This window comes from Eleutherodactylus coqui, chromosome 3 (genome assembly GCF_035609145.1).
Source record: "Eleutherodactylus coqui strain aEleCoq1 chromosome 3, aEleCoq1.hap1, whole genome shotgun sequence".
Taxonomy (NCBI): Eukaryota; Metazoa; Chordata; class Amphibia; order Anura; family Eleutherodactylidae; genus Eleutherodactylus; species Eleutherodactylus coqui.
Window position 1 is genome coordinate 56,323,581 of NC_089839.1, and position 13,239 is coordinate 56,336,819.

Below are 13,239 nucleotides of genomic sequence, written 5' to 3' on the forward strand. Positions count from 1 at the left end.
TGGTGCAACTTTGGCGCAGATACAACTTTTTGATTCCTTTTTTGAAAACTAGGTGACCAGAAAAAGAGATATTTTCTCCATAGAAGCAATACTCCATAATATAATGCCATGTAGAGGTACCGTATTGCAGGACATAGAGTGCCTATAGAAATTGTTTAGTACTTAAGGTAATCTATATGCCTACATTCTGGCTTTGTGCGCTTTGCCGAAAACCTATGTAAATTCGCCTCGAGCTTAAAAACGGTTACAGAAGCTCCTGCAGCTGCAGAGAATTACTTTGGCCATATTTACACGGCTGAGAGCGAGTTGGACCGGAGATTCATGGGCACAACTTGGATTGCTCAGTACACGGACACCCTATCCATGTGCTGTGCGGGAGACAGCACATTGTAAGGCCTATTCCCGTGTGAGACTCTGGCGTCCACCGGTACCTAACACTCTTTTCTTCTTTATTTCTATTACGGATGGCTGCAGCGAGCCACCATCAGACATGGGCAGTCCAGTTTTTGTTTTTACATGTTTCTTTTCCGCAATGTCAATTGCAGATGGGCCGCGGGTCGGATGGCCTCCTTTGACGTTAACGAAATCTACATGTAGGTAGAACATTCTGCGGTTTTTCCTCCATTCGTGGAAATCGCAATTTGATTCTGTGTGTAGGAAAAAACGATTTTACGTAGCATGTCCTGAACAGTATTTGATGCGGAAGTCAAGCGGATTCTGCAATGAAAATGTGTTTGTGTGGCCTTAGACGACATGGAATTACTGAGAAAAACTTTGCAACCAAAAGAAACAGCAATCCGACCAAGGAAGCAGATTTCCTTCAGTTACAGCCAATTGTTTTTAGTAGTAGTGGATGAAAAACTGGGTGACAACCTCTAGGAGCACTTTAATGGCTACTATTATTGGTCATCAAACGGTCCTCACACTCACTGAATAGATTATGAAGGCTGACTACATTTAGAAACATACAGCAAACTATCTATGGAAATCCCATAGTCAACCCAGAGCAAGTTAAAATGATATGATTAGAGAGTAAATAAAACTATAGAGCACCACCGCCACATCCATACTACAGTAGCCGATAGTGGTGGCATTGAGGGGATTGACCATCGGTCCTCTCCTTGCCTCAACTATGGTCAACAGAGAAAGTCACGTAATTGGCAGCAGTGAAGTTTGTCACAGGTAGCCAATCACCAACAACAAACTGCAGAGTGATACACACAGTGCTGCCGCTATTGGCTGCGTTCTTTTCGAGACACAGACTATACTGTTGTGTTCCATAGGAAAGCTTGTATTTTCAACCATGATGCTGCATTATATCATAAAAGAGTAAATATACGTCAGCATTTACAGTATGTGTGTCTGGATAAATAACACGGTATAATAGTAAATATGGATGGGGCCATCGTTCTTCTGCTGCTGGTTGAGCTACAACATTTGGGCAAGATGATGTGGACCGTCAGCCCATCGTATGTTTTATGTAACATCATTATTTATAGATGGAACACATTTGAAAATAATGTATGAAAGCAACTATAATGTAGAAAATCAAAACGGAAAGAACTTCACATTCTAAGGAAACATCACATGTCAACAGATCATGGGGTCAAAGATCAAAATTCATTGTATATACATTACCATTTGGGTCATCTTCTAGGGGGGTAGAGAGGGTCTTTTTAGAAATATCTCCGCTTTGAACTAAAAACAAATTTAAAATAATTTTAGAAAAGATAACCAGCAATGAAACTGTATTCCTTCAGAGAACACTCCAGGAAGAGCTGAGACAGTGAGTTATATCTAGGGCAGTACCGCATGAATCAAAGAACATGGATGAGAGGAATTACCATATATAAAATCCAATATAACTCAGTGTATTAGTTCCTTTAAAGGGGTTCTCCCACAACCAGGACATGTGACTGCTGCAGCCAATCACTGATTATAGAAGGTCACTGCTGCAGCCAGCGATTGGCTGCAGCAGTCACATGTTCAGGTCAGCAGCAACCAGGAAGAAAAGAGTAGTTGTGAAGCAATTTTAAATTGTGAGACAACCCCTTTAATATATTACCTAATTCGAAATGGTCTAAATGTGGCTATTCTGATACGGATGATTATAATCTCTTTTGGTCTTTCTCTTACATAAGAGATTTGAGGGGAAAAGTGATTATTGTCATTGTATGATATTGATCTTCACTTAGATTACGGCTTTAGTGACTGTCTACAGATTAAGGGGTAGGTACATAGAATTTAACTTCCCTGTACCCCTGTATTTGCCTGCCATATCCTTAGATTGTTCCTTTCCCTAGCAAAAGTGATTCTGATATTATCAGTACACTACTGGATTGGATATGATGTGTTATTTTGTATAATGTACCTTTTAAGCAGGAGAAATGCCAATATCTATTCATTATGCTGCTAATATGGCACAGGAGAAGGGTTCTAAGATAGACATCCCCTTTAAGAATTTTTTTTATGTTGATACTACAGTAGATGATCCAAAAAATTTGACATAATGCTTAGAATGAGCCAAACACAGACATATACTATAATGTACGAGTACCTTGGGGTTCAATGCTCATTTCATGCTCATTTCTATTTTCTTTATCCATTGAAACTTCTTGATCTGTGAAAGTGAAATGTTCTAATAGATTAAAACCTTCCTGCTTAACATATATTGCTTACACAATATATACGAAAGTAAAAAATTACAGAAAAAGCCATGTTTACTGATACAAAGGCAGGTACAAACACTAATTGCCAACAGCAGGCAAAAAAGACACCATGCTATAATGGGGAAGTGCCACAGGTTCAAAATACTCCCACACCTACCATTCATATGATGAGGGGCTGCTTTAATACTACTTGCACATAGAAAAGGAATGATAGGGTGCCAGTCAATGAGTTATGTGTAGTACACCATGCAGGCTTACTGCCCATTTATTATACTTTTCAAAGTATATAAATTATCCTTCTGAGATCATTTTACATACAAGTACATGCTGCATAGAGAAACATAGGCCTCACACAGATACATTGGGGAACTGAATGTTTTTTTGTTTTATTGTGACAAAATATGTCATATTTATAGTTTTTCTCATCAGAAAACTACCTACTGAGTTTGCGCAGAAAATGCGATAACTTACATAATATTAAAATTTCCCATACTAGTAATTCATATCTTCAAGATTTAATTAGCGTGGTCAGGAATAAACAATAAGTAGTTAATTAGAAAATTTCAAAGATAGGAATTTGCAAAATCTGTGATTTTAATAGCTTTGTGGACATATGTAGAGATGAGCGAGCGTACTTGGTAAGGACAGATACTCAAGTGAGTATCGTCCTTACCGAGTACCTGCCTGCTCGTCCGCAAAGATTCGGGTGCTGTGGGGGTGAGCGGTGTGTTGTGGGAGTGAGCAGGAGGGAGCGGGGGGGGGGGGGGGGGGGAGAGATCTCCCTCCCGTTCCCCCCTGCTCTCCCCCGCCGCTCCCCGCCCCTCAAATCTTTGCGGGCGAGCAGGCAGGAACTCGGTAAGGACGATACTCGCTCAAGTATCTGTCCTTACCGAGTACGCTCGCTCATCTCTAGACCTATGTCATCATTTACATAAATCTGTCAAAACATCAGAAATGTCCTTTCTGGGCATAACTAGAGAAACAAATTTATACATTATTAGTACCAAAAAAAAATCAAGAAATGGGGAGTATAGGAATAATTACAGACACACCTGTCCTATAAATTAGAAATAATGCACGGGAATTTCTGACAGCTACACTATGATCTGTATTCTCAGACATACAACATGTCAGGTTATTTTGATAGCTTTTGTTGATGAGAGCAGCTGTCCTGTAATTTACATACAGCGTTTTGCCAACATCCTCTTTTGATTAAAGAAACAAATCTAAAGAACATGCGAGTCAGCTAATTGGCTGGGAGAAAAATACCGTACATTCAACAGTTTCCGTAATCAACATCTGAGAACCCTACCAGGAGGTGAGAATATCAAGGTCACAATAATTCTGCATCATTTCTTAAAAATACAATGATTTTTAAGAATACAGTAGTGATTCAAATGATACACAGTTACAAAATACAAGTAAATGATAGAATTAAAATGAAAAAATGTATCTAATCGCAGATTATTTTAATGCACTCATTCTGTAAGATCAGACTGGCTGTCTCACACTTTCTAAGTATACCACACCAAGTAAGGAACCCCTGGTTCTCCCAGCATCTCAAGGTCAGACTGCAGAAGTAATAATAAACATTGATGTATGATTTTATATTCATTAACCCCTTCAGGACCAGATATTTTTCATTTTTATTTTTTCATCCCTGCTATCCAAGAGCCATAGTTTTATGTGGGATGGGTTGCATTGCTAATGGTACCATTTAATTTATCATATAATGAAAAACTTTTTTAAAAATGTAAATAGGGAGAAAAGAAAAAAATGCAATTGTGCTCGTCAATGAATATGCTTCAAACTTGGTGGTCCTGCTGTGATATAGAAAGCCTCTAGATTAGAGTTTATTCACTCATTTACTTTGTAACCCGCTGTAATTTATGAAGAAATCTCTGGGAAGCCCTCTTGAATAAGTGAATTGCCCGTATTACTCCAGACTCTCAATAATTGATTTCCTTTTTTTTCTTGCTACCCAACAAGTTGTTGCTCAAGAATGGCAGAAATCATCTGGACTTTTCTGAAGTAAAGAGTCACATCAATTGGCACATAATTAATGAAAAATTAACTTCTATTATAGCTAATAGACATGATAAATTCTTGAGAGTTTGGATCCCATGGTTAGACTATATGCTTCCCTCCCAAATTAACAGGTCTCTAGCTTCTCTGCAATGTGACCCCTGTATTTCAGAATTACGTTATTTTTTTTTTGTTTATCTGTTTCTAAAAAGCGAATTTTTTTTTTAAACTAAAAATGGCTTCTATCCCCATATTCTGAGACCATTAACTTGTTTTCATTTATTGTGGTTTGAGTTGTATTTTTTATCAGTATCATTTTGGGGGATAAATACTGTTAATATAATATATTTTAATATTGCAGACTTTTACGAACGTAGCAATACCCAATATTGTGGGTTTTGTAAATTTTTTTTTTTAATAGGGAAAATGGGAAAGGGGGTGTTCTGAACTTTAAATATTTTACATTTTTAGAAAAACATTATTAAAGTTTTTTTACACCTTTTATTGAGTACACACAGAGGACTTAAACTTGCAGTAATTTGTTTGCTTGTACTACATACTGCAATACTACAGTACTGCAGTGTATAGTAATTTTGAACATTCCCATTCACTATAAGCATCAATGTATGGCAGCCCTCAGAGCCTTTAGTAGACTCCAGGCTGCCATATTAGCCCACTGGAAACCCCAAATCACGTTGCAGGGGTGGGAATGCGAAACAGGAGGGAGCATCCCCTCCCGCTAACTGTTTAGACTCATGGACCGTTTTGACTGTGGCATCTAAAGAGTTAACTGCTATGCTCAGAGCTAACTCTGATCATAGCAGTTTCCAGAGGCTATCAGCTGTCAGAAACAACTGATAGCCACCACGTATGGAGTGTACTCAGCTTACAAGCCTACTCAATATACCCTTCATGACCATATGATGTATATTTGCGTTGTGCGGTCTAGAAAAAGTTAATAGGGTGTAAGCTTGCTTAGTGCACTACACGTGAACGTGTGACTGGCACCCTATTCGTGCATTATCTATGTTGAATTATAATACTGTGCACCCCACCCCCAATGAATAGTAGTTGTATATGTGGCTGTTCATCAGTATTTTTCACCAGTGCCCCTCTCTCATATAGCATTTTGCCTTTCTGCATGCTGCTGGGAATTGGTGGTTGTGCTTGCCCTTGTCCCTTTATATCAGGAAGTACGGCTAACTAGTTTTCCCCAAATACAAACAACATTACCAATCATTAAAGGGGTTGTCCCGCGCCAAAACGTTTTTTTTTTTTTTCAATAGCCCCCCCCCCCCCGTTCGGCGCGAGACAAACCCGATGCAGGGATTAAAAAAAAACAAAACGGGTAGTACTTACCCGAATCCCCGCGCTCCGGTGACTTCTTACTTACCTTGCGAAGATGGCCGCCGGGATCTTTACCCACGGTGGACCGCAGGTCTTCTGTGCGTTCCATTGCCGATCCCAGCCTCCTGATTGGCTGGAATCGGCACACGTGACGGGGCGGAGCTAAGAGGAGCAGCTCTCCAGCACGAGCGGCCCCATTCAGAAGGGAGAAGACCGGACTGCGCAAGCGCGTCTAATCGGGCGATTAGACGCTGAAAATTAGACGGCACCATGGAGACGAGGATGCTAGCAACGGAGCAGGTAAGTGAATAACTTCTGTATGGCTCATAATTAATGCACAATGTACATTACAAAGTGCATTAATATGGCCATACAGAAGTGTATACCCCCACTTTGTTTCGCGGGACAACCCCTTTAATTATGCATGGTACCAAATTGGTTCATTTTGACTGATTTGTTGACAATTTGTTCATTGGACATACTATAAAATGTAGCCATTGTACAGTATATAATACAGGATTATTATCAGGTCTGAAACGGTTATGTCTGTATCCAGCTTTGCAATTCATTTGGCAGTACAGGAGGTCTTGATATTTATACTATCCACAATATTAATACCTACAGTATATTTAGAGTCAGAAGAATTAATATACATCTCACATTAGTCGCTGTTTGATCTGCCAATCATCAACCTCTAGCACATCAAAAATAGACACATTATTCCTAGTCAACTGTGCTTGCAGCATACATCAGTGTTTGGATGGCAGGTGTTCTCATTATACCAAAAGCAGGCACTGTTTCCTTAGAAAGTAACTGTAACAAGACATGCAGTGCCACACATCTCCATATGTATGCAAAAGATAGACAAAAGTAGTAACTGTACTTGATAAAGTATTTATATGCTTTACCTTGAGATGCTTCTGCCATATCCACATCTGCATTAGTGTGTAATGGGCCTTCAGGTTGTTCTAGGAGCAAAAATAACATCTATTGTTTCAAAACCTTCCATTCAGATATAGTATAACCATAAATTAGACATATTCTAATACAAACTGTAATAAACAAGGATGTGCAATAGGCAATTGTTCGCGAGCCTCTCTAGACTACAAGTACTCCTGGGACATGATGGTCAAATGCTTCTATTTTCTGTTACAAAGGGGAAGAATCACTTTAAATCAATTTTTTAATACGATCTAAAATGTACTTGTCCAGTATTAGGTAGGAGCTCCCAATAGGTCTACAGAGGAGATGTATATTTCATTCTGGTTGTAGCATTAGGCTGTAATATTTCATAGTGGATGGCAACCTAATACTATATCATCTCAGACATATTTAGTGATTCTTGTAAATCTTATAGCAGACAAATGCTTCTTTTTACGCTTGTGAAGAGTACTAGAGACAATAAACAATACTATGCACTGAATGACCATTTAGTTAGAGACCCCGGCCCTTTCACTATAGGTACATGACCCAAGAGTAAAGCATAAACAAGTGGTCAAGTTTTCTGTGGATCAGTTTCAGTGTAAATCCACATTAGATAGGACAATTCAACGATCTGAGCAACTTCCAACAAACCCTGGTCATCGGTGCTGGACTAGAAAGGGACAGCATGTCAAAAGTTGCCAACTTTTTTTTTCATACAATGATGTGGAGAGGGAAAGGGGAACTTGTTATTTACATAGTGCCAACTTATTCCACAGCGCTTTCAGGTTATTTATTTATTACACCCCAGCAGCTGGGTACTCATTTTTCCGACCTCGGAAGGATGGAAAGCTGAGTCAACCTTGAGCCGGCTCCCTGAACTATGCCGGTATTGAACTCGAAACCTTCAGGTCGTGAGCGAGAGCTTAACACTCTGTGCCACACGAGGCAGGCACAGGGTACACAAGAGTATACCGAGAGCGCTGTGATCAAGGAAAGACATTCGGCAAAAGGGAGTCCTTTAGATGTAAACAACGCATTAATGAAAGGGATCATGGAAGGGTGTTACGAATCATTCTGTCAAATAGGTGGCGCGAATTGCAGCTGAATGCAATGTTGGTGCTCCAACTAATGTGCGTGAATGCACAACTTATCATGCCTTACATGAACGGGCTATATCAGCAGACGATCAATTCAAGTGTCATTGCTGTCTAAAAAAACAGAAAGGCAAGACTCCAGTAGGCAAAAGAGCACCGAAAATTGTGTCACCAAGCAGTGGATAAACATGGTCTTTAGATGGATCCAGATTTCTATTGCCGCATGTTGATGAAAGTGACAGAATTTAGTGCAAGCAGCATGAATCGATGAACTATTACTGTCAGGTATCAAAAGTTTAGGCTGGTGGAGGTAGAATATGCCAATGTTTTCTTGGCAAACGCTAGGGCTATTAACACCTGTGGATGGATATTACAACAAATTGCAGTGATTCTGAAAGCCAAAGGAGGTCCAACATGCTACTAGATGGATGTCTCCAATAAAGTGGCTATTCAGTGCACATTCTTAGCCATTACTCACTCATCAAGTTATATGAAGTTTTACATTATATAAAAGTAAGAGGGGTGTCTCCAAAATTATTAAGTTCAAAGGTTCACTTAAGGTGGCTTTACATGGGCCAAGCGATTTTGAGGCACTAAGTGAGAAATTGCTCAGTGGTCACCAGTTGCTTTGCGTTAGCTCACAGAAATGAAACTACTAGTGAGCGACTTTTCACTCAGTCTAAACAGGTGCTTGTTTCTTGACTGCCTGTTCACAGTGAATGGAAAGGGGTAGCCGCCCCGGTAGAGATCTCTAGCTCGCTCTGCCTCAATTACCTGAAAACTATCGCTCATGTGTTTAAACACAGCAACAATAGTCACTGGTATGACTGTTGGACGATTTTGCATCCAACAATTGCCCCATGTAAAGCCACCCTTAGGCCCAATGTCCACGGGCAAATTTGATTTGCGGAAATGGGTGGGAAATCCGCCAACCAAGCCACCTATAGAGATGAATGGTTGACCGCAAATTGATTAAAACATACAGATTCAATTTGCAGACCTTTTGGTCCGGAAAACAAATCACAGCATGCTCCATTTTTGTGCGTTTCCCACACAGACGGCTTCCATTAAAGTCAATGGAAGCCATCCAATCCGCGGCACAACTGAAATGCAGGTAACAGAGCTCACTGGCTGCGGGCAGTGCTGGATTCCCTGCATGAAATCTGCGTCTGCCATGGAGATGAGGCCTTACTTTTTCTGCCTGCACTGTATGTTTCCCTTAAAGGGGTTGTCCCGCGATAGCAAGTGGGGTTAAGCACTTCTGTATGGCCATATTAATGCATTTTGTAATATACATCGTGCATTAAATATTGTCCATACAGAAGTTATACACTTACCCCCTCCGGTGTTGGCGTCCCCGTCTCCATGGCGCCAACCAAAGCCGCCTTCTGCCTGGATTAGACGTGCTTGCGCTGAAGGGGCCGCTCCGGCATGCTCGCGCCGCACAGGTCTTCTGCGCATGTGCAGAAGACCTCTGCGGCGCGAGCACACCGGAGCCGGACAGAAGAGGGCAGACTGCGCAAGCGTGTCTAATCCAGGCAGAAGGCGGCTTTGGTCTGCACCATGGAGACGGGGACGCCAGCACTGGAGGGGGTAAGTGTATAACTTCTGTATGGCCAATATTTAATGCACGATGTATATTACAAAATGCATTAATATGGCCATACAGAAGTGCTTAACCCCACTTGCTATCGCGGGACAACCCCTTTAACATACACAAGTAATTAATGCAGAAATGCAAGTAATTCCAAAGGGTTCACTTATTTTTTACTACATCTATACACTCAGGATTATACACTTCATATATAAAAAAATAATATCACACAAATCACACTAAACTAAACCATCATATACAGATAAAACATCTATAGTAAATGACGGCTAACAATCCCGTACCGCGGCTCTAAGCATTTTGTGGGATGATTTCACTGAATATTGAAAGTAAAATTTTAGACTTATGCATCCAATTGTGTTGTCATAAAATCTGCTGTGGAAACATTAAAATAAAAATCCATTGCTCCAGCGAATATTACGAAATTGTCACATAAATAATAAATACGACAGTCTTTAAATGAAAACGTCGAATGTCTGGTGCTAAGCAAAAATAATACTTTGTTTAAGGAACTACACAAAAGTAATTTGCAACAGCCGCCAACAATATTACACTTACATATATCAATAAAGGAGATAAAATGTTTTATTAAAAGACACAAAAACTACTCCCTACCATTCTCTACCTCCGTCCCAGTCAAAATGTGAAAAAGCTCCATTATGCTAGCAGAGTAGAGCGGAGCATCGGCATGACGAGTCTGCTTTTTGTATTTGGAAATAAATATTTGATGAAAGTTTTGCTTTTAATAGATATCTTATTCATGAGCAATCAGAATAGATGTCACTAAAAGCGCTCCGTCTCCTGGATATCCAAACAACAGCAAAAACGACCATGGATTTTGTAATGTTCAAACTGATTTTGGCCGTCTCATCACTAATTTACAAGACACGATTGGGTTGATTGAAGGTTGTAGCGTTTGCTTCATTGGTTTTGTGTAATTTCCAGCGCTACTTAACATCTTTATAGAGATTGACTGAGTAGTTACTATGTTATTCCGAATACAGAGTGCCAACACAATCATATCAATTAGCATCGTGACTGCAGGCAAACAAACCTAAACAGAAGGCTGACCAGCATCGTGTAGGATCTGCTCAAATGTATTTAAAACTCAGTAACCGTTTTAGCTTTATGTTCAAATACCTGATGGGCATCTACATAATGTTGGTTTGCGAGCTGGCGCAAGGTTTCAGGACATCAAATAGAGCAGGGTTTCACAAAGTCTACTCCGTGGAGCCCTTGGGGCTCTGCATGAGCTTCTCAGGGGCTCCGATGGAGGGTCTAGGTTTCTACTCTACTCAAAGCTGTAGTGGTGTCTGGATAGTCTGTACTGAGGAAATCAGCATGTAAGATCTGCAGCCGGCATAGCTATGCGGATCACATGAGCTGGCTCCGGTTATGTGCTCCATGTTCTATACAGACCACGGGTCCTGCATGCTGATTTCCTTAGTACAGGCTGTCTGGGCACCGCTAGAGGAGTGAGTAGAGCAGGGACCAATAGCGAATTATAATGAGACTCCAAGGGGGACCATAGTCATCCCAATCGCTCCTATTGTAATCTGCACTGCTAAACTTCTTCCTGCATCTGAAGAGCATAGCGGCAATAAGGGATGCTATCTCTGCTTGGGATGCAATGGGCCACCCAAATACTATTGGGGTGGCAATGAGGGGTGCTAGCACTACTGGGGCTGCAATGGGTGTAACTATTACTACTGGGTCTGCAATAGGGGTCGCTATTACTACTGGGGCTAATATAGGGGACGCTATTATTACTGGGGCCACCACAGGGTATGCTATTATTACTGCGGCCAATATAGGGGATGCTATTATTGCTGGGGCCAATATAGGGGACGCTATTATTACTGGGGCCACTACAGGGGATTCTATTATTACTGGGGCCAATATAGGGGACGATATTATTACTGAGGCTAATATAGGAGACGCTATTATTAATGGGGCCACCAATATAGGGGATGCTATTACTACTGGGGCCACTAATATAAGGGATGCTATTACTACTGAGGCTACCAATATAAGGGATGCTATTACTACTGGAGCTAATATAGAGGACGCTATTACTACTGGGGCCACCAATATAAGGGATCACTATTACTATTATTTGCTGGAATTTACAGTAGCTGCAGCAGCAAAGTGGCTGAGATTTTGAATATCTCATCCATATGCTGTGGAAAAAATCTGCACAAAACCCGTGCAGAATTTAATTCCACAGCATGTTCATTTTAAATATAATGTATATCAATAGCCCATGCAGTGCTCAAGTGTTCCTCCATGTTTTATTTTAAACGGCCCTGTCCTTTTTATAATGACAGAGGTAAAAATCACATGTTGTGATAAGCCACACCCCTAACCCTTCCCCTGACCACCTCTTGGGGCTCCACGAGAAGGCTTTGCTTCAAAAGCTGAAGTTTATCAGACAGTAGAATACATGCCATGTATAATATCCAATGTCATTACGGCCAAAAGAGGCCCCACCAAGTATTAACATATCTAAATAAATACTACTTTAAATGTAGCACACTATATTTTTCATGCTATGCATTAAATGGTTTTTGGACGATATGTTAATCAAAACCAAAGCTGCTGCAGTTTAAACGATTTTCCCTCTTTGCTGTAGATTTTGAAACGCCATCAATGACAGATCTGTGCAATGTAAAGGGGTCACTTTTAGTTTAGACCTCTTTTCTCAGCAATGGTATTTGATACTTGAAAAAAGGCCTTTACTCCAGCGTCTTAAGTGTTGTGTTCTCTTAGCTTTCATACCTGATATATATCCTATCCTAAAACCCGCCGGCTCACCTAAAATAAAAACATTTTATGCTCACCAGTCACTATAGGAAGAAACTGAAAACTTATATAATGGAAAGCAGTGGAAAACAGTGCCCTGTCTATAGCAATCAGTTACATACTAAATATGTATGTTTTCCCTCCGCAGTAGAAAATGAAAGATGCCTATTTTTCCTTCCAATGGTTTTCAAAAATGTCTTCCTATGTATATCAGCGGGTCATAAACCATTGCAGTGGAGAAATCTTTTTCCCAGTCATACTTGTGTATCGGGAATCAGTATTCTTTCTATACAAAACAGGTCCAGAATACATTTTATTATCACATCCGTATTTGTTTATGGTTGTCCTACTGCATGCAATTTGAATTTATATGTTTCAATAATTTTTGGAATATTTTTCCAATTTGCAGCATATCCATCACTACAAAAAGAATACAAGTTCCAAATAATTATTTTTTGTAATTTAGCATATCATCAAACATTATACTTCCCTGCCCCCACTGATACAATATGAACAACTCAATACAGGAATATCGAAATGGGCCACCTATGATATACCCCTTACACCCTCATTAATTCTCAACACTCTATCCACAACTCATACATGCCACCGATTTCCTATCGTAAGATATTATTTTAAAAATTATCCACAGCGATATATATATTTCACCTAAACAAAACTATCTCACCAGATCAATCCCAATATGGCCAATCTGATATGTTAAAAATAAATATAAATAAATCTTGTCATTTGTATAGCACCAACT

At 40.0% G+C, this 13,239-nt stretch overlaps 1 protein-coding gene across 2 annotated transcripts in view; it reads right to left on the bottom strand.

Annotated features, from left to right (window-relative positions):
• MACROD2 (mono-ADP ribosylhydrolase 2) overlaps positions 1 to 13,239 on the bottom strand; it is a 1,963,046-nt gene that overhangs the window by 40,581 nt on the left and 1,909,226 nt on the right. For both annotated transcript variants that reach the window (XM_066595626.1, XM_066595625.1), the window contains exons 16-18: positions 6,950 to 7,009; positions 2,558 to 2,620; positions 1,639 to 1,698 (exon numbers count right to left, since the gene is read on the bottom strand). In XM_066595626.1, the coding sequence (XP_066451723.1) occupies positions 1,639 to 1,698; positions 2,558 to 2,620; positions 6,950 to 7,009 (183 nt within the window). The remainder of the gene's footprint in view (positions 1 to 1,638; positions 1,699 to 2,557; positions 2,621 to 6,949; positions 7,010 to 13,239) is intronic.